This window comes from Stegastes partitus, unplaced genomic scaffold (assembly GCF_000690725.1).
Source record: "Stegastes partitus isolate 25-593 unplaced genomic scaffold, Stegastes_partitus-1.0.2 Scaffold46, whole genome shotgun sequence".
Taxonomy (NCBI): Eukaryota; Metazoa; Chordata; class Actinopteri; family Pomacentridae; genus Stegastes; species Stegastes partitus.
Genome location: NW_007577777.1, coordinates 464773 through 486704, shown reverse-complemented (window position 1 = coordinate 486704; position 21932 = coordinate 464773). Strand labels below are relative to the sequence as shown.

The 21932-nt window shown below is 42.4% G+C and overlaps 1 protein-coding gene and 1 long non-coding RNA gene across 2 annotated transcripts; one reads left to right on the top strand and one right to left on the bottom strand.

Annotated features, from left to right (window-relative positions):
• Positions 1–2120: 2120 nt before the first annotated feature.
• LOC103376302 (uncharacterized) lies at positions 2121–8476 on the bottom strand. The gene is made up of 3 exons (XR_521299.1): positions 8454–8476; positions 2430–2530; positions 2121–2314 (listed from the first exon to the last, which is right to left on the bottom strand). It is a non-coding gene; the product is annotated as an uncharacterized LOC103376302 (long non-coding RNA).
• An 88-nt stretch (positions 8477–8564) lies between these two features.
• On the top strand, positions 8565–21656 carry fam83hb (family with sequence similarity 83 member Hb). The gene is made up of 8 exons (XM_008306673.1): positions 8565–8794; positions 13980–14160; positions 14265–14597; positions 15743–15907; positions 16044–16168; positions 16277–16834; positions 16987–19369; positions 20028–21656. Exons 2-8 carry the CDS (start codon positions 14038–14040, stop codon positions 20046–20048), a joined length of 3708 nt encoding a protein of 1235 aa, XP_008304895.1. The 5' UTR covers positions 8565–8794; positions 13980–14037; the 3' UTR covers positions 20049–21656.
• Positions 21657–21932: the final 276 nt, after the last annotated feature.

Below are 21932 nucleotides of genomic sequence, written 5' to 3'. Positions count from 1 at the left end.
GAGCGTCGCTGTGCTGCTGCTCCTGTTTTTATTGGGAGCTGCGGCCGCTCAGAGAAACGAAACCTAACATCAGTTTCGTTTTCCTTCTTGTCGCAGCACATGATTCAACAACACTGATAAAGCGTCGCTCACCTGAATCAACAAGTTGTGTGACGTCTTGTTGTTCTGAACACAGATGTAATTTATGAGTTTAATCTTTTTTTTTTATCTATGTGGGCGAAAAAGCAAGCATCATGTATGGGACCCCAACATGGACACAAGGCAGAAAAAATATGCCTCAAACTATAGTTAGATGATAGATTTAGTAATTAAATATAATAATCTAATATAATTTAATCTAATACATTTGAAACCAGAAGTTTCTATACACTGTATGAGCAGACATACAACCTTTTTTTCCTCACTATCTCACTTTAAATCAGACTAAACCTTTAAGTTTACATTGTGTTTTTGTGCAATGACAATAAAGAATGTTTAACTAAGATTACTATTATTACTATACAACTATTTGGGGAAGCCCAGATGATGATGTCATGGCTTTGGAAGCTTTTGATAGGTTCATTGACAACATTTGCGTTAACTGGAGGCACACCTCAAACATGCTGCTTCCTTTTGTGACAAATTGTAGGAAAAACTAAAGAAATCATTCAAGATATCAGGAAGAGAATTGTGGACGTCCACAAGTCTGCTTCATCCTTGGGTACAATTTCCAGATATCAGCATCATGTTGTGGGGGTGTTTTGCTGCAGCAGGGACTGGTGCACTTCACTAAATAGATGGAATCATGAGGAAAGAACATTATGTGGAAATATTGAAGCAACATGTCAGGACATGGCTGCAAGGTGGCGCGGTTGGTTTGCACTGTTTCCTCACAGCAAGAAGGTTGCCGGTTCGCTTCCTGGTGGGGGCACCGGAATCTTTCTGCGTGGAGTTTGCATGTTCTCCCCGTGCAGCGTGGGTTCTCTCCGGGTTCTCCGGCTTCCTCCCACACAGTCCAAAAACATGTTGATGTTAATTGGTGATTCTAAATTGTCCGTAGGTGTGAATGTGAGTGTGCTTGGTTGTCTGTCTCTAAGTGTAGCCCTGTGATAGACTGGTGACCTGTCCAGGGTGTCTCCTGCCTTCATCCTGAGTCAGCTGGGATAGACTCCAGCCCCCCGCGACCCTAGTGAGGATTAAGCGGTGTATAGATAATGGATGGATGGATCTCAAGACATCAGCCAGGAAGTTAAAGTTTGGGCTCAAATGGGTCTTCCAGATGGACAATGACCCTAAACATACCACCAAGTTAGTCACAAAGAGGCTTCAGGACAACAAAGTCAGTGTGTTGGAGCGGCCATCACAAAGCCCTGATCTCAATCCTGGAGAAAATTTGTGGTCAGAGCTGGAAAAGGCACGTGGCCAACAAAGCTGACTCAGTTCCACCAGTTCTGTCAGGATGAATGGGCCAGAATTCATCAAACTATTGTGAGAAGCTTGTGGAAGGAAACCCAAAACATTTGACCCAAGTCATACAGTTTAAAGGCAACACTACCAAATATTAAAGAAATGTATGTAACCGTCTGACTCTGAAGAAAATAATAAAAAATTCTCCATAAAATTCTCTCTCTCATTATTCTGGTGTTCAGCAAATAGAAATAATGTTGGTAATCCTAACTGACCTAAAACAGGAAACGTTTTGTCTGACTTAATGTCACACAGTGAGAAAAAAAAGGATATATGACTTTTTATACAGTGTATGTAAACTTCTGGTTTCATACATACAAATACATATATACTTCTACAGTATCAGTTCAAGTGTTAAAAGACATGTAGAGCAGCTTTATTTTTCACCTTTAACCTCTGATCAGCCGGTAGGTGAAAAAAATTTGATTTTTTCCCCCTTCAATCAGTTGTTACAAGTAGTTTATTCTTCTGTTTCTCTTTCTCGAGCTCATTTTCTGTTTTTAAACTTCTATTTATTGATATTTTCCACTGTGTTGACTATAATCATCCTTATATTTGGATACCAGACACATAGATAGGTTTCATATTTTCCCCATGTAATATTTTTTTCATTTTCTTCGCCACATTTGCGTTTTTATTATGCAATAGTGGAATGGCCTTAGGTCTTCTGTGTCAGCTGTTTGTACTGACTGATTGAGTTTTGGTTTTATTTTCGAACATCTATACTGACTGAGTTTTGGTTTTGTTTCCTCACATCTTGTCTATTTTTCTTCCAAACTTCAAGCAAGAGCACAGTGAAGCTGAGTTCAGCAGAGGGCAGCAGAACACAGCTGGCTTATGCGTCCATGTTTCTGCAGTTGCAGTGCAGCTGAAAACAAGAGCGGCATCTTTTGGTGCACAGTGGAAGCAAGTATTTTAAAGAATGCTGCCACAAGATCATTTCCAATAAGTAGAATGTGCTTTCCATTCCAACAAGTACTTACATATGATGTCTGAGTGCTGGAAACTGGAGAGTTAATGGCAAACCATCGAGGGTCATCCTGATGAGCTGAGGAGCTTCCAGAATGACCACGATGAAAGTAATCTGCCGAAACAAAGTCGCAACGTTTTCACGGATGAAAATGAATCCTGTTTTTTTCTTTTACATACAGTAGGTGAAGTAATGCAGGAGCTCGACTGAACACAAGTAAAACATGTTCTTTAATTTGTCCCTATAGCTTTAATGTAAGAATAAATAATGTGTAAGTGTAGTTTATTTAGCTTCACATAGTAAAGTCAAGACTCTACAGAATTTCATTACAGAGAGAAACCCAACAAATCCGATGATTCATTTCGAGGAAGCGCTTGGTAGGAAAACAAAACGCCCTTTTACCGGGAAGAGACCTCGAGCAGAAGCAGAGAGGACACCTGTGATAAGTGAAGGTGAGTGGAAAGGAAAGAGAAAATGACAACAGCTGGGTGAAAAAAAAGTCTATCTTTAGAAATGAAACACGATCACGATTAGATATCACATCTAAAACCGGCTCCCTTTATCAGTCTGAGTCTAAACTGCTCTGTCAGACATCAATCACTGCTTTTTTTTCCACCTCTATCAGCCCATCTGTCTGTCTGCAGCAGATCACATATGACAGTTGTGGAAAATTAACAAGTTATTGGTTCAAACGCTGCACATCTGTGTCGCTGCTCCACTTTGAAGGAGCGTAAAACTATAGAATCTCTCGGGGTGTTTTGAAAAGCACTTCTCTCGTGCTTAAACTTGTTTTAGGACCCGAGTATGTGTCGTTTAACCTCAAGCGCATTATTAATATTTATGTCGGAGCCAGGAGTGCTCCCTCAGGTTGTCGAGTGCAGCCATCCTGTCTGGGGGAGTTTAAAATAAAGTCCAAAGGTAAAGACCGAGCCCTCGCTGGCGCTTAATGTTTGACGCGTTTGCTGACGTATAACAATAAAACAAGATTGTCTAAATGGGAAGTCTTCTCTTAGTTTGCAAAAATTGCTGCTGTATTCTTCTGTTGTTTTCTGTTTCAAATGTCATGATTATTAAAAAAAAATATAAGCAGGAGTGTTACGGCAGGACGATGGTGTCAGACTTTGATAAAACAGCTCCTGCTTTACTTGGACTTTGTATCCTGTCAGTTACATTATGAGTGATGTTCCCTAAATAATCATTATTATCATTTTCACGACTGCAGTAATGATAGCAACGAGCTGACAACACCTGTCCAAGGCATGCAGTGACACTGGTTGGATGTTTTTTCTGCCTCTCTTAAACACACAAACACCATGCATACTTACCTACTGTAAATGAAACACCTTTGCACACACTGTGGGGACTTTCCTTCTACTTAAGCTGTTTACTGGTCATAATAAGGCTCCACCCGGTACTAAAAACTGATTTTAACATTTGTCATAGTCTCCCGTTTGGCTGAAGCAGAAAGGAACACATACGCGCAGCCTCATGAGGCAAAAACTCACTTAGAAATACTTGACAGTGATTATTCAGGTATTTTTTTTGTTGGAACAATAAAGTGTGTCTCGGTTACACACAGAGACACATTCTGACAGCACTGTTTTACTTTACAGGATCATGTTTTACTCTCTTGCTAATTATCTTCTTCTGTGGAAAAAAACAGACCGAAGGGCTACATTTCATTATAAAGTGGGTGGTAATGGGAATGCAGTGTCGCTGGTATGAGACTCAACAGACACACGGCGTACCACATCCACCGCTTACACAACCACCTATACTGTACCGCGTACACCTTTCCTCTCGGCACAGTGGTGTAAAGATGACCTCGAAGCCTCGGGCTCCAGAGAGTCACCTTATACTCAGGTGTGACATTACAGCGTGAGAAAAGCATGCTGGGAAAGCTCACAGGGCCACAGAGATGCAGGCTTAGAGACGGACAAAGAGAGAGAGAGACAAGACAAGAGCGCAGAGTGACCTCTTTGTATCGCTGCTCTACTTTGCTAAAGAACATTTTCCGTTGAGGCCCGAAAATGCAGATTAAATCTAACCTGCAACAAAAGCGACGTCGGTTATAGACGCGCAGCAGCAGGTGGAGTTAAAAGCGTTCTGAAATAAGTGTGACTCTGCTTTGGTCTCATGTCTCTCATCTGACTTTTGTCCCTTTCAAAACGGACATAAAGATGTTAATTTAATCTCTGAAGCACTAAATTCCAGAGTGACTATTAGTACAAGATCGGCCAGCAGGCAAGACTGTGAAGTATAATTTAGACAGTCCTCCTTTGCACAGAATGTATTTTCTATTAAAGGTTACACAAACTGGAATATTTTACCTATAGCTGTCAGAGAAAGCTCCACCTTTGTCAGTTTTAAGAGACAGTATAAGACATGGATGATTAACAATCAAACATGTGAACACTCAGAAAAGCTGGCACCATAACTACACTTTATGACAGGCTATGTCTAGAAAGCACTTCACTGAGATAATGGCACTTCAGGGTAGGTTTAACCCAGTCAGAATTCATTTATCATCATTGTCTTGTTTTACTATATTGTTGTTTTTTTGTGTGGGACAACAGATGGAAACTGTGCTAAATTCAGCGTATTTGCTGCAACCTTGTGTAAACTATTGAGACTGTATGTTCATAAATATGCACTGTCCCGTCCAAAGAAAGAAAGAAAGAAAGAAATCTATCACAATACACTTCTGTGTATTAGGTTCATGTAGCTAAAGTTGATTATTTTCATAACTTTAGTGTTAAATTAGTCGAGTTAATCGCCATAATTAATAATAATGTAGGGTCTTTATATCTATTATAGTCGGGTAAAGCTGTATTCTAGATTCGTTTGTGGGTTTTTAATCTCTAATATTTAATTTACTCAAGTAAATTCTCACCATAAACAACATGGTAATAAAAAACAAACAAAAAAAACCAAAACTTAACCTCAATATGTGGTCTTTAGGTTAATTAATAACATCGTATTTTTCTCCTAGAAAGTATTTTGGCTGCTTTAAATGTGCTTGTAGAAATCAATGATGTAATAACAGTCGATCACGTAACAACTGCTGATAACATGATAAATGAGCACTTTTTAAAATGAAATAGGCCAATAACGTAATAAAAGTCCTGAACTGATAACGTTATATCTTTTGGTTGATAAGGTAATACGTTATTATGTGACTAGTCTGCTAAAAATAAATCTTTGTAAATGTAATAACCAGCCAATAACTTAATAAGTTATTACGTAAACGGCTTCTTCAGTGATAAATAAATAATAGTAACTTCATTTCACTTTACTAAAAAGTTGTAGCTCCTGTGGTTTGGAAATTGAAACTTGGTCATACTGTGAGATAATACAATAATATAATATAATTTAATAAAAAGTTTCTGTTTGTTCATAGTTTTCAGTCCACTCTATTTATGTAAATCCTTTAATTGCCAAACTGCCCAGCCTCGTCACATTGCAGAACCTGATCCGGTGTATGACTACAGGGCTCTGTATATACAGATAATTGGCATAAATCGGATTAAATAAGGTCACCGGAACCGCAACTGTCAACACTGAACTCCAACTTCCTTCTCAATAAAGCTTGTTTGAATTCAAACAGTCTCTGGCTCCTCTGCCAGGTATGCCGAGATGCATGCCAGGATTTAGCTCCTGCCCGGACCTGCATACCTGCTCAAAAGGCCGCCAGGTGACTCAGAGAGGGAGGAGAACAGGGAGAGAGAGAGTGGGCGAGAGGACAACAGAGAGTGTGTGTGTGAGAGAGAGAGAGAGAGAGAGAGAGAGAGAGAGAGAGGGTGTGTGTGTGAGAGAGAGAGAGAGAGTGTGTGTGTGAGAGAGAGAGAGAGAGAGAGAGAGAGAGGGGGGGGGGGGGAGGCAGGGTGAGGGAGGTTTGGGTGTGGTAAGATGCCATGAGCGCATTCCTCGCAGCGGCCGCGCCCTGCGTTTCAGCGTCTCTCTACCTGCTGCTGTTTGTTATCAGAGCAGCAAACACTCGTACAACTTTCTCCTGTCATTGTTTATCCCTTCACCGCATTCAGTGTGTTGGGTTTCTGCCTCTCACACAGTTGCTAACACTCTCATTTCACATCTCTGTTGAGCTGAGTGTTGCACATTTAATCGGAAAAGAAGCTGGAGCTCAGAAACATGGCCTCTGCAGTGTGTGTGTGTGTGTGTGTGTGTGTGTGAGCAGCAGACTAGGACATGGACGCTCAAACATGAGGCACGCCCTGCAGAGCACTAAATGCATGTGTGTGTTATCAGAGGCCTATCAAACAAGGTGTGTTCTGTGTGATAGACACGTTTCGGGACAAAGGACATCCCATAAAACTTCTTTTATCTGTACTACACCTTGTTTAATGTCACTACAGCTGCTTTACTTGTGTGCAGGTCTGAGAACAATAATTCTAATAAAAAAAAAAAGAAAAGAAGCGAAAGCAAATAACGACGGACAAAAAGCAACAGAGCGAAACATAAAGGACTGGAACTTTGGTCATGAGGTTCATAATATGCAAACTAACTAACATAACAGTCAGGTTTTGGCACCGAGTGTGAGAAAAAAAACGGCAAAAACCCTGCATCAGCTACACGTGGCGGTTAAACGGCGACCCTGGATCTGATTGATTGAGCCGTGCAGCCCTTTAGCAAAACAGAATTGACAGATCCAGTTCACGTCTGAGGAGGAGGAAGTGAGGGGTACAGCCTGCAGCGGCGAGGCAGGTTTCACAGAGGATTCGTATAGAAAGGGGAACTGCGGGAGTCTGCTGAGTCAGTGCAAGAGTTCTTGCCATGGAGAAAAACAAAATACGTGACTCATTTTACACAGAGGTTCAGGCAGGAACATGACCTTCGAAGAAACCACATTCGTTGTGAAATTAGCTATTTGCCGAAAAGTTCCACTGACGGCAAGTTTAGGCAATTGTGGTCAAATTCTTAACTACAGAGCGATCAGAAAGTTAGTAACTCGCTCAGAAATAGTTTCCTGACTACTACCAGCCCCTCTCTGGTTCTTGATTAAGGCCCCGAACTCTCATCTCTGTGTATTAAAGTTATAAATTCAGACGTTTTTCCATTAAAATAATCCCTTCTGCCTTAAAATATGCAACTCTACACTTTTACTTCTTCCAGAATGTGCAGATCTATAAAGTTCTTGCCTCTCTACACTGACCGCAGCTCGAGCACACCAGCTCACCTTCGACTCAAACTACTTCTTAATGGTATCTTACAATATTGGGGTGATCTTATCTTTAATGTTTAGTCAATTACAGAACAAATATCAGTGTAAGATTTGTATCACTCATGTAAATTTGCATAATTATTACTATTATAGGGTTTTAATTTTAGTATTTAAATCAGCCAGGTTAACTTATATGTACTTATATGTAATTGTATGGTCTTAACCTTAACACCTAGGAAAATCTGCACAATTAACAACATTGTGGTGCCTTAACTGTAATATTTAAACTTGTTAGGTAAAGTCACATGATGAATTAAATTGTAGAGTCTTTGCATTGATATTTAAGGTGAAATTAAACTAATAATATTGTAATGTTTTAACTTTAATGCTTAAATCAGTCAGGTTAACTTGTATTATACATTATACTGTATTGGTTTTGAACCTTAACCTTTAAGTCAGGTTGATTTGTATTAATAGTCATATAATGTAGTAATATTCCAGGGTTTTAACCTCAATACTTAAAATAATGAAGCAGATTTCCATAATTACTGTAACTGTAGTGTTTTAAACTTAATATATAAAGTTGGCAGGTAAATGTGGATAATGCAAATACAGCAGTGAGGATTAAAAAGACTCTTATTATTTTATTTTTTTTAGAAAAGCTGTCTCTTGGCACATAAAACTCAGTTGTGAAAGTTTTGCTTGAAGTTTGGATCAACTTTCTGTGTCTTGAAGGCAACATAAAACTCCAATTAGCAGCAGTGAGGCATCAAGGCCACTTTTGAAACGTGCCACAGAGCCGGAGCCTCCAATGATCGTGTGTTCCCACTGATCTACTGGGTCTGGGAGGAGTCTCACCGGTGGGAAAGCCCTGCCTCGACAGGAGTCGCCCTGATCCTTCCTCCTTCACCACCGCGCTTCGCTCGCTTCGACTCATCGGTCGGCGGCTCCCCGGAGCTTCTCACACGCACACAACCGCCGACTGGAGCGCTCAGCCCGGGGCCCCGGAGTGTCCGCGTCGGCTCGCCTCTGCTCTGCTGGTCGGTGCCCGTGGAGGCTGCACACCGGAGGGGGTGGGGGGGTTTGGGTGGAGCTCCGGTCCGGTCCGAGGAATGTAACGTTGGGTTTTTTTTAGCGACTGGAAGAAGACAACAAGCGACGGTACAAGGAGAAGAGAAGCTGAGCTGCAAAGTGTGGAGGTACGAAGTGGGAAGAACAGAGCCGGTGTGACATTTTGGGGCAACACAACTATGTGGACTTCTGCTGTGTCCTGTTTTATCCTCTCCTAACTCAACCCTCATCATACCCTGTCTTCTAATCTCTTCTCATCTATTATTGTCTATTCATTTCTTCATTCATTTAAAACAGTGAAATGCTGCTTTCCTCAGCAGCACTTGGTGGAGGATTAAGTCACCTGGTAGCTGCTGTGCGTTGCAAAACCTGAACTGTATTGTTATTACAGCACACAAGCTGCATTCAAACTGCTTCTCTCTCCAGCCCTTTGAAGACATTCATGAAAGAGAGAGAGAGAGAAAAAATACAGACACTTGAGGGAAATAACATGGCTGTGCTGTAGCTATTATTAGGGAACTGCAGGTAATAAATTTAAAAAAAAAGGAGGCAGACACTTTTACAAGCATCTTGGCTGCACAATGCCAGTCACTGTCACTGAGATGCCTCTAACACTGCACATCCCCCTGCCCTCCAATCATGTTGAGCAAGTAAGATGTCTGCTCCTAACTCTGGTTTATAGGCTCTAAATGTGTCTTTTATGACACATAACAATTTCATTTAGCCAAACAAGCAGCTTCACCTCCATTCAAAGTGAGTCACTGCGCAGGAATACTCCGCCATGTGGTTATAATTTGAGGGGGAAAAACTTTGTAGTGCCAGCTCTTTTCTTTTTATTGTGGTGCCTGTGTGCTTCTTCTTATTCTAAATTCGATCTTGTCACACGAGCCATATGTCCGAGGCTCATTCATGAGCTGCATATGCTGCAAAGTCTGTCTGTGCAGAAAATGTGAGAAAAATATTGTGCTTTTTTTTTTGAGAGAGAGAAAAGAGGAATTAAAGTGGGAATATTTTCGTGCCTAAGCTGCTGAGTTTTCCACTCAAGATGACCGCAGGGCCCCGAGGCAGTTGGAACAGATGACGGGGACCTCAGTGGACCTGTTTTTCAAGCAGTGCCGCTGTGTAAAAAAAAAAAAGCAGAAAGAGGGAGGATGTGTTCTCGCATACTGTACGCATTCATCTGACCTTGAGCCGTCTTTTGTGCGGCATTCAACAGTCGCGCTGAGGTGTGATGATATACGCAGAGACAAGTCGCGCTCTTGTGTTTGCACCTCTCTGACAGAAAGTGGCAGTGAAAGGTCCTGACGGCGGCATCAGGAGATTAGCGGCTCATCCCTCCAAACCAGTTCTCAGCTATTCTTCTGGGTTGTAACACCAAAAATGAATCGACCGAGAGAGCCGTGCCGGATCAATCATGGTGTTTGTTTAGTGAGGCGTGTTCACATGAGGGAGAGCAGAGAGGCAGAAGATTTTTTTTTTTTAGGAGTTTGTTCTTAGTAGTTTGTGTGTCCTCGGGCTTATTTGTCTGATTCGCATGTCGAGACAGATGGATTTTTCCCTCCCTCGGCTCCTCGCTCACCGTTTCCCAACCGCCTCTCGTGTCGTTGTTCATACAGGAATGCCGAGAATGAGCCATTTACACGCTTAGTGAGCAAACATTGGGCTCATCTCGATATTGGGATTCGTCGGCCTTGAGAAGCTGCCGCCCGCCTGCCCGTCCTGTGCTGGTTTAGTGTTTCAGAGCGCCTTTGTTTATGGTGCCATTTAGGGCAGCCTCGTACTTGTGTGGGCAACGGAGAGCTTTACAGCCAAAGGGAGGAACGAGCAAGTGATCCCGATCGTCATGTGTCACTTTCTACAGTTTGATGCCCGCTGCAGTTGCTATAACAACAAACAAAGCAGCGGTATTTGTTTAAATATCCTGCCAGTCAGACAGGTGAGGGGAGGAGAGTCTGTCATGCTTCTTACATGCTGTTGTTCCTCTGCTGCCTCATTCTGCAGTGACCCAGAAGGGAAGAGGAGAAGGAGGGTGAATAAGAAACCTCCAGGCTCAGTTTAGTGTCACTGTACTCTTGACTCATCCGCTTTACTCATTATCACCTCAGGGTCAATCAGCATTGCCTCACTGTCTTCTGCTTAGATGATAACTTGCCAACATTCTGATGATAAATTGTTTGTTTAAGGGGTTTTACATTACCACCAACAGTTCCCAGTACTCAGTGTCGCTGCTTTCCTTCCCTGCAATCACAACCTAAAGACATCACCTTGAATTCTGGGAAACTGTGATGAGCTTTCTTTTATTTGAGATACGTCAAGATTGTAACTGCCTATTGATTGATAATGGAAAGAACAGCAGTACTGTTTATTCCATCATTTAAATGGCGCCCACGCTGGGTTTGTGGCTGCTGTTGTGATGCCACACATTGTCTTTTCTGAGGTTTCATGAGCAGTGAAAACAGGTGCACATCTTTCAATTTGTGGCTGTTGTTGTCACTCCTCAGGTATGCACAGTTTGCCTTTATGCAAATTAACCCCAACTCGGCTACAACAAAGTACTTTAACATAAGAACAAACATGAAACCCATCAAAGTACTTGTGACTTTTCCAGTTTATAAACTAAGCGGGAGGAAACTGGTTCCATGGAACCAGCTTGTGGTCCAGCATACCTCCCTGCCCACGATGGAAAGAGAACAGCACGCCACGAAGGCCCAATTTCTATGGCTCAAAACCAGTAAGGAAACAGGATGTCGGCCATTTTGCTGGCAGATGAATCACCACACAGCAGTCTGTTGCAAGTTATCCTCAGGCTACGCCAGACCAGGCGACTCGATGAGTCACTGGGTCGCTGAGTAAGTCGGGCTCTCCCAGTGATTGTGGGTTACCGCTTGGCCCCTTCGCTATCAGCTGCACTGATCTCTCAAGTGCGCCTGGAAGTTTACAGAAAGCAAACACTTGTGAAGCAGGTACGATTTTATAAATCACCTACCCACCCAGATTCCTGGTTACACACACCCTGATCATTTCCTCTCACTGACAGTCAGTCATAGTTCTTCACGCTGCTCCATCCATATTTTCTGTTTAGACCTCATGTCCAAAAGGAACCCGTGTATATTCCCCTGAGATTTACCAAGTGTTAAACCAGCTTACTTTAAATACTTCAGTAGTTTAGTGTCTGTTAACTGCCATCTCTGCCATCAGGTGACCCGCTCAGTGTGCAGCTGTCAGAAGCACATTAAATATCAATGAGGGGGTGTCCTGGTTGGCTCAGCAGACTCTTCATAACTGTGTCGTGGGTTGGAGTCAAGCCCGAGCCATTTGTCACTGGTGTTCATCCTCTTTCCTCCTTCCTTTATCAAATGCCAAACAACATCTTGTAAATGATGGCAGCGATTTACTCAAACATGTGGAAGCAGTCAACCAAATAATTCCACACAACGCTGGCCAAATGTACATTTAAAGTCTATTTGAAATGTTTTGGATAATTGTCTAAGTTAACGTGACGTCTCCTCTCAGCCGTGATAGTACAAAGCTTTATATTTTGTTCTATGACAGCAAAGTTAAGAGTGTTTGTGGGGCAAAGCTAGTGCTTTGATGGCATCAGCTTTAAGGTTTATTTTACAGACCAAAAGATTCATTTATTGATTGTCTGGTATCTTTGCTTTCTATCTGATTGTGGCTTATTGTGTCTTTTGAGTCTGGAGTGACGACTGTTGCTTCTAAAGAATGTATTCGTCCACATACAGGGTTTTTCCTTGCTCAGAATTTGCCTTTTGTGGGGTGACTCCGCACAATACGAAGATCGGTCCACGTACATTAACAGCAATAATCCTTATTTAGGAGAAATCAATGCATTTTTTCATTATTTCTGACCATTTGATGAACAAAATTAAAGTGAAAAACAAGTACATGAAATTAAAATGAGCAAAACCGGTTTAAAAAATCATTTTCACACTGATAATTTTCCTCTAATGGTAGCCAAAACCTCGTGAGGTGTCCCGAAAATGTCTAAGTAAGACCTTAAGAGTTGACCTTAGCTCTGGATATTTGCAAAGTCGATCCTAAATTTCTCATTTGAGCAACGTGCACTCGCAGGACGTTACGCAACAATGTTCCATAAATGAAGTCTGTTCAAGTCGCAGCACAGCTAACAGCACACTCAGCAGGCCCTTTCTAAATCAATCTGCTGCCAGATTTTTCACGCTGAGGTCTGAGTAGCTACATGAAACATGACGCACCAGCACGACAAGTTTATTGAGCCGAGATATGAAAGAACCTGTCTATACGCCTCTTCATGTCTTCTCCTACCTCTCCCTTACAACCTCCATTTTCTTCTCTCTCTTCCTCCCATTGTATGTTCTGTATCCTGTTGCTTTTCGTTGTTCTTACTTTTATGCACGAGCCAGGTGGAATTTCAGTTAATCATTGGTGTTATTACTTGAAAATTCATTGCTGATTCCAGCTCTAGAGTTTCATCAAAGAGGCAATTAAGCAGCGAGAGCTCCGTCGAGTTAACTCTGAATCCTGGAAGTGAGCTTCAGAAAAACTTCCAAAAGATATCACTACACAAAGGTCGCACTGACGTTACACAAAATACCAAATGATGCAACGTACAAACAAAAATAAAGTCTGACATTGTGTCTGCGCTGTATTACTCTCATCTAAACATTAAATTCAACATCATGGCAAGAAACGTTTTTCGTTTAATTAAAGTGTCAGACTGACTGGATATTAGAGAATAAATAGGACACTTATATAACATGACCTTCTATTATTAATACTAATAACCTAGTTAATATTTCGTGATTCATATGAATCTGCGACTGGTTTTCGGTCAGTATCTTTCACAACGTCTGCTGGGATAATATAAAAGATGTACCTGTTAAACTCACCACGCTGGATTTGACTCGGCAACAAAAGACGCTTTGTGTGAGTAGTTATAGGTAATCTGTCTGCTTGTGTATCCCGACACAAAGAGGTTCTGCTCTCACCACCCAAAGGGATATTTAGTTGAATTATAACTATTGTGTACCACGGACGCGGGAGTGCCGTGTGTTAACAGTTTCTGCAATTTCAGAAGCAATCTGACTGGAACCTGAATTGAAGTTATTATTATTGTGACTGTCGATTAATCTGTTGATTATTGTCGCAATTAGTCAAATTAGTTGTTTGGTCTATATACTATCAGAAAACACCACAGTGAGCCCACAAGGACAACATTTCATCTGTAATTGTGTGCCTGGATGTTTCTCCTTTTGCTCGAGATTCTTAGAAGCTGGCTTTTTGCGTGTAACATTTTTTCACTTTTAATCATAGGTTCAGATTCGTCCTTCCTCCTCTCACCCCTGAACCTTGACCCGACTCTCCTCCAACAATGGCTCACCGGTCTCAGAGTTCATCGATTGGGGAGAACCCCCTCGACCCGAACTACCTGCCCCCACACTACCGGGAGGAGTATCGTCTGGCCATTGATGCTCTGATAGAAAGTGACATAAAGGTAACACTGCTGTTCTCTATGTTCTTATGTGCTAATCTGATGTATAAAAGGCATACACACCGGTTTTACGATCTACTAACCTTCTGTGTCTCCCATCACACCAGGGCTACTATGAATTCCTCCAGCACGCTGAAGTGGTTGGTTTCCTGGCACAGCCGGAAATCGAATACATTAAGTCCACAATCCAGGTGCCCAACCAGACCTCCGGCATTCCTGAGCTGACGTACCACGAGGGAGGTCAAGAGGAAGAAGGCTCCTCCGATACCTACTGGCCAATGCAGTCGGACACGGCCGCCCCGGGGCTGGACCTGGGCTGGCCGCTGCCGCAGCACAGCTTTGTCGGGCCGACGGAAGTCACCACTCTGGTCAACCCGTCGGACCCAGACATGCCGAGCATCAAGGAGCAGGCCAGGAGACTCATCAAGAATGCACGACAAGTGAGTATAAGTGAAGATGGGAAACAGATAAATGTGTTAAAATGAGCACGTCTGATTTGATTCTCACAGGTATTTGGGCGGGGAAGGGATCAAAGCTGTTCATGCACCTACAAATATGCTAAATATGTATTTGTTTGGACGCGCATACACTTCCTTCTCTGTTTACATGTGGGTGGGAGCACCTGTGATGTAAGAACACACCAGTGTCCTCTCGCTGTCTTATCAATATGTGTTGTACAAGTTGTTATTTCCTCAGAAGGGGGGAAAAAGGTGAGATAAAGGGTTATAATTGGTTATGTTATCACGTTGTTAGTTTAATCTCACTTTTTATCTGCCTCCGTCAACTTTGCCACCACTCCCTGTTAGATTCATTTCTGCATGGCTGGCCTTTAGCTAAGTTAAAAATATGATTAGAAGACGCGTTGATGCCAGATGTGACGAGCTGTCAAACCTGTCCGTGTGGTGGGTTATGACTTTATCTGTGCTACGTTACTCCCTGTGTGTTCAGAGACAACACGACTGCCTCTTTCACGCTGACAAAACTGAGAGACGAAAGCGTCTCTCCTGCGTTCAGGCATAAAGTAAATGTTGTAACATGCACATGAAGGACAGATAGGTTTAAAGAGACACAAGTCGTTAATCTCTTTATATGTTTGTTATGTAAATTTAGTGGAGATCCACCCACACTGTTCTGCTGATATAATGAGTGCCGGTAAAAGCTCATTTTGTCTGCTATTTTGTTAAGAGGTGTTATTGTACATGTGTTTATTTTAAAACCTGAAATAGACTTGATTCTTTTGCTGAATAAGTGCAGCTGTGTGAGGGACAAAAACTTCTCTTCAGTTGTGTCTTAAGATGTGAATTTGTGCACATTTTTAGGAGAAACCTTGACACAATCCACTCAAAAGGACCATAAACCTGCACAAAAACATAATGTTCTATGCTTCTATCTTCTACTGCTGATAAACAAAATGAACAGCTGCCAGAGTTCCTTCCAGTTATGTAAATGTGCATGGGGTAGCACTTTAAGTGCACATTAAGTTAACCAGCAGCAACAAGTCTACAAAATATGAATAAAATTAGAGTAACAAAACTGCAATTATACTGAACCAACCTAACTTCTTGTGTTTGCTCTTGTGCTCCAGGTTATTGCTGTGGTGATGGACATGTTCACAGACGTTGACATTTTTTCTGACCTCTTGGATGCAGCAGCACGCCACGTTCCCGTTTACATTTTACTGGATGAGCATGAATGTCACCATTTTGTCTCTATGGTCATCAACTGCAAAGTCAACTTGGAATTAATTCCTGTGAGTTTGCCATTTCTTTATATTTCCTCAATATAGACCGGACTCACAGATTGTCCTCATGTGGCATCTGTTATGTTACTTATTGCCACTAATGCTTGTGTACGTCCATAACAAAGTTGAAATTTTGGTTTTATAGATGATGCGTGTCAGGACTGTGGCAGGAATAACCTACTACTCCCGGACGGGGCAGTCCTTTAAGGGGCAGGTGAAAGATCGTTTCTTATTGGCTGACTGCAGGGCGGTGCTCAGTGGGAACTACAGGTGAGTCATTTAATCGCGTTAAGTACAATTTCACTTAATAATGCCATCTAATCTGTAAATCTTTGCAATTAATTTCTGCATCCATTGTTCTTTTTTATGTTCTTCTAGTTTCATGTGGTCCTATGAGAAGATCCACCGCTGCGTTGCCCACCTCTTCCTCGGGGAGCTGGTTGCCACCTTTGATGAAGAGTTTCGCATCCTCTTTGCTCAGTCAGAGCCTCTAGTCATTGACCCATCCAATGGAGCACTTGCTCTCTCTGACACCAGCAGCACCAGCAGTTACATGAGCAGCCAGTTCGGTTTGAAGAGGACCCAGTCTTTGCGTAACCCTTTAGGCTACCGAAGGCAGCCTGAGATTCCCTCTGCCTTCCCCTATGGGGACTCTGATCGTAACCCTGCAATTGGCTTCCGGAGGAATGACCCGTATCGTCATTCAATGGAACCTGGGGCAGGAATTACAATTGGGAAGTATTCACAGCAACAGTTTCGTCTGCAGCAATCGTTCCTAGAGCAGGGACGGTCCATAGTGTCCAGGCAGATGGAGATGAGTAGCAGTGCCTACAAGAGGCATAGCTATGCAGAAGGAACCCAGGAAAACTATACATCTTCAAGGCAATACATGAAGCACAGAGTCATGAACAACTTGGATGAGACTGACTTCCACAGGTAGTTAATCCTTTAATACCTGCTGTCTGGAATCAGAATGATTCACAAATTATTATGTCGTTACATGTCTATCTATGTCTTTATATGTAACTATTACACATAACTATGAATTTAAAATGAAGCAAATAAGAAAAACTGTGTTCTCTTTACAGGGAACAGACTCACAGTAGTCATTACTACACTGACGAGCCTGGGCTTGATTCTGGTCACGGACACTACGACAGACTTCGAGGCCGTCCTCCACACCTCTCCATCGACCAGTATTCAGACTCAAGCCATCGCTCAGATCTCGAGATTCCACCTGGGAACTACGGCAGAGACTACTTTTCATCTGAGGACCTGGGAGGACCTGAGGGGCACCCAGCCCCTCCGCTAGCTGGGAGGTATGGAGGAGGATCCGCTAATAAGAGGCCAACCATAGGTCAGGCGTATGCCTGTCAGAGCTCACCTACGCAGCCTCATCCACCAGAGAAGAAGCAATACCACAAACCATCTGATCAAGAATGCGATCAAGATGCAAGCGTAAAGCAAGGCCTGAGGAGTTGGAGAATCAACTCTTACCTTAGTACTTATGAGGATGGTGGAGAAGAAGGCCTGTCTCAACCTATGGGGCCTGATGCGTTTGAAGAGCCTCCACAACCTCAGCAACCAACAGCAACTGAAAGTTCAGCTCCACGCTTTGGAATAAAGGAGCCACCGAATGTTCCCTCCAAGCCCAGGCCAGATATCTTGAGACCACGCTTTGGAAAGCCGGTATTACCTGAGAGCAGTAATAAAGACTCGGCCCTGCCATCGTCCAAGGATCTACTTCCCTCACGCATTGATTTGAGAACATCTCTACTGGAGAAAAAAGACAGAGAGGTGGAGAGAGAAAAGGAAAAGGAGAAAGACCAGGGTGCAGCAAAGGAAGGGGCTGCTGATACGGAGATGAAAGAGACTCCAGATCTCTTTCTGTCCAAACACGAATCATTCCGGTCACGAATTAACCCACTCCTTCAACGTAGCTCTCGTCTGCGGTCCTCGCTTATATTCTCATCTTCCAAGGCAGAGATACACAGTGGTAGCTTAGGTTTAAAACCAGCCACAGAGGAAGACGAGGAGTTGGACTCAGGACGCACCACCTCAATTGTGGCCCAGATCCTAGAAAAGAGGAGGTCTTATTCTCGTGAACCTTTTGATTGGCGAAAGAAAGCTGAAGAAAAAGACAAGGAGAAAGAAAAGGAGATGGAGAAAGAAGAAGAGGTGACGGACCAACAGCAACAGAAAGAGGAACGGGAGATGCGATTGAAAGATGAGATTAAAGAAGAACCTGTGAAAACTGCCATAGAAGTAAAGATAACACCAGCTGCGGAAAAACCTGAAGTCACAACATCGTCATCTTTGAACATGAATGACCCAGCCAGTCGACTGCAGTATTTCAAAGATCTGGCTGCCAAAAGAAAAGCCTCAAAAATGGAGACAGAGACAACGCTAAAAGCCCCCGAGCCTGCTGAAAAGAAGCCAGATCTTTCTGAGAAACCTCCTCTCAACACTGCAACAATTTCAAAGCCCCCAAGTGGCTCCAACAGTTCAGCAGAACCACAACCAAAAAAGCCAGACATCTCTGCAAAACTGGCAGAGCTCACCCGCAGGTCTTCATTTAGTTCTTCAAAACCATCAATAATCACTGCCAAGCCTTTTACGAGCTCTACGAAGACTTCAGAGTCGTTGCAGCCTCATAAAGAGGACAATGCATCAGAAGGTCAAAAGAAAGATATATTCAAGTCTCTGAAGCCTCTCCCTTCACCTAAGATCTTTAAGAGGGATCCGCTGAAGCTTAAGGGGCTGAATCCTCGTCGCATCTCCTGTGATGAGGAGATTCTGACCGGAGATGCTACAGACGCAGAGAAGACTGAAATGAAAAAGAGCCGCTCTCACAGTTCTTCAACTCTGACACATGAGGAATCTAAGGAAGGACTGAGAAAGATTATGGGATCTAATACGTCGATCAACACAATTGGCGAGGGAAAGGGTGAGGGCAAGACACTCGACTTCCTAAAGAAGCAGACTCAGAGGCTAAAGGGATTCCTGGGACCCAAAGATAAAGATAAGAAAACCTCAGGTGATGATAGGAGCATGAGCACGGTCAGAGAGGTCACTGATGACTCAAGCAAAAGGCAAAGCTCGTTAACTAAAGATACAACATCTACCGCTGCTGACCAAACCACAAGCAACCACAAGACGTCAGCCGGGGGGACATCCGTCACGTCCCGATACCAGCCCCAGGGCAGCTCTGTTTTGTTCAGTAGCAACCTACGAGACGACACCAAAGTTATTCTGGAGCAAATCTCCGCCAACAGCCAGAAAAACCGTCAGGAACGAGAAGAAACGGGAGGGGACAGAGGTGGCGATGCAGGAGAAAAGGCGACGGAGGGCCAGAGCACCCTGAAAAGGAACCGATTTCTGCGGCCGCCGGGCAGCAGCCAGGAGCGGGAGGGACTACTGAAGAGGATAGAGAGTATGAGGAAGGAGAAGAAGGTCTACAGCCGCTTTGAGGTAGTCTGTCACTGCAGGGGCGATGGGAAAGAGATATGAGCAAAAAAACAAACTTAGGTATCAAAGTAGTAAAAGCAAGGATTGTTAAAGTTGATAAGATGCAGTAGTATCCAGTACACTTGTTAGAGTAGTGTGTAATACACTACATACAAGTAAAATGTGAAAGAACAACTTAATCAATCATGAAAACAAATATATTTTAACCGTGTTTAGGAAGTATATTTCTATTTTATTTTGAATAGGGAATTTATTTGATCAGTTTGAAAACAGAAATAGGTATTTACATAAACAAATATGTGTTTGGTTCAGCTTTCATTGCCATTTATTTATATATATAGCCGGGATAATTACAGAAATAATGATGTTTATATAATTGAAAGAACTTTTTCATCCCAAAAAAATGGCAGATGAACTTTTAAGCTGTGAAAATAAATTTTGGGGGAGCAGCTAATGTTGATTGCGTCATATATACAGTAGAAGTATAGTACAACTACAGTATGGTAAACATTATTATGGATTATTATAGCATTTTAAATTTAAACGCAGTTCTAATTAATTACACTGAGCAAATGAAAGCATCACTCAGCTAAGCCTCACAGTATAAGGAGGAATTAAAGGACCAACATACTTCATGTTTTCCCTTCTATTCTGTTAACAGATGGGGAATAACCTGGGATAACCAAAGACGGACCAGCGGCCTTCAACAAGGAAACTATTTATGCAACATGATCAAAAACACCCACATGTGCCAACGACACTATCAAAGTACCTCTGGGGCCCGACGCGGCAGCCTTTTCTGGATTTTCACAAGAAGTTATAAAACTTGAAATGACTATGTATAAAAATGCTGAAAACAAAGTAAAGAGTTTGGAATATGCCTGTTTGCCAAGACATGGTACTACTTTTTCCTTATATGGTGACTGAGAGAAACAGGAGGGACTCTACTTGCATACTGGCTGCATGGGCTAATGTTTCACCAAACAGAAAGAAGGTAGGGTAATTTACTCACAACTGAGCTAGTATGAATGTGACTGAGGGACACAGAGGAGAAAGACTGCACAGAAGAGAGGCAACAGATGCACACCGCTCAAAAAAAACCACGTCGGCATACGACTGCACATGTAAAGTACCGGTGTTGTTTGTTTCTGTGTAGCTGTGACTTGTCCGATATAAATGGGAGAAAGCGTCATTGTGGATCCAACCATGTGCCAATGGCCCATCAAGGCTAGAAGTTTATTGTTATCCCAAACCAACAGGCATTAATGAGGACATGTAGAGGAATAAAATGAGATGATTAGATTATGAAGGGTGATAAATGAACTGCAGGTTTGTGAGACTATAGTGAATGAAGAAGTGAGGACAAAGGAATCTGAAAGCGAGAAATGTGTTCTTTTATATGTAATGGTAATTTTGCAGCAGTGCAGTTGTAATACAAAGTAGAGGCTGTAGTGAACTTTACTCTCTCGAGGGAGTGTAATAATGTACCTTCCCATCAAGGTGTGGAGCCACTTCTCTGGGTTGAAGATGTCAAACAACCATTCAGAGAGGGGCCCTAAGAGCGTTCATGGCCAGGGGAGTGGAGTTAACAATGTGTGCGAGTCTTTGTTTTATGTAATGTAAATAAAAATGTAAAGCATTGACAGCTGCCCCGAGTCACTGTAAAAATAGTTTCTCTTTCCATCCTGACCTTTAAAACCTGGCGTTACCACTAAAAGAAAGCAGCAGAAAAAAGGATGGGTATTTAATGCAGTACTGGAGCAGCGCCATGCCTCCTTACATAAGTCACTTAACTTGAAAGACCTACGCCCTGCGCAGGACTCCAAACTCCTTTGTTGGTCTGTAAACACAATTAAACCAAAGACTCAGTTGTACGACTCAGATCCATGCTGCTTGACAGCTCGGCTGGGCATCAAACCATTTAGTCTTCAGTGTGTTTTTGTTGAGTATGTCGAGAGATTGGATAAACTATTTCTTTTTGGACACTTCAGGGTTTACACTGTTTTCTATACAGGATTGTATATATTTATATAAAATGGGGCTTGTTGATATTTTAAGTAACAAATTAGATGGTGATCTCCCTCGTTGCGCCATAAAAGTGCCTTGTGTTTATTTTTTAATTAATATGTGAGTATGTGGTATTAGCTGTAAAAACTAATTGGCATTAATTAGGGAAATCAGCTACACAGGGTCAGTGTGTTCTGTCTTTTTCTAAACCTCAGATAGTGTTACATTATATTTGAAATACTGCAAAAAAAAAAGTCTTTTATTAAATCTCTTTAAAACTGAATGTGATTGTGGCTGTGTGCATATATTACAGTGACTGGTTTTACTGTTTCTATTAGTAGGCTTTTATACAGCTTGACTGTGGGACTTTTACGTGTAAACGAACGTCTGTTATATTCAAGCCCTCACCCAACAAGTTCACACAATGCTGATTAAGCCCATCAGGTAAATCTCTGCATTAACCAGAGTTTTAAAACTGGTTTCTGTGGTGACATTCCTGTACTGGCACACCAGTTGCGTTGTGATTGACGTCAACAATAATGACTGGTTTGCCAGAGCT

Coding starts and splice junctions, on each gene's coding strand:
- fam83hb (XM_008306673.1), top strand. CDS start 14,038: ATGGCTCACCGGTCTCAGAGTTCATCGATTGGGGAGAACCCCCTCGAC. Junction 14,598..15,742: donor TCATCAAGAATGCACGACAA/GTGAGTATAAGT, acceptor CTTGTGCTCCAG/GTTATTGCTGTGGTGATGGA. Junction 19,370..20,027: donor AGGTCTACAGCCGCTTTGAG/GTAGTCTGTCAC, acceptor TTCTGTTAACAG/ATGGGGAATAACCTGGGATA.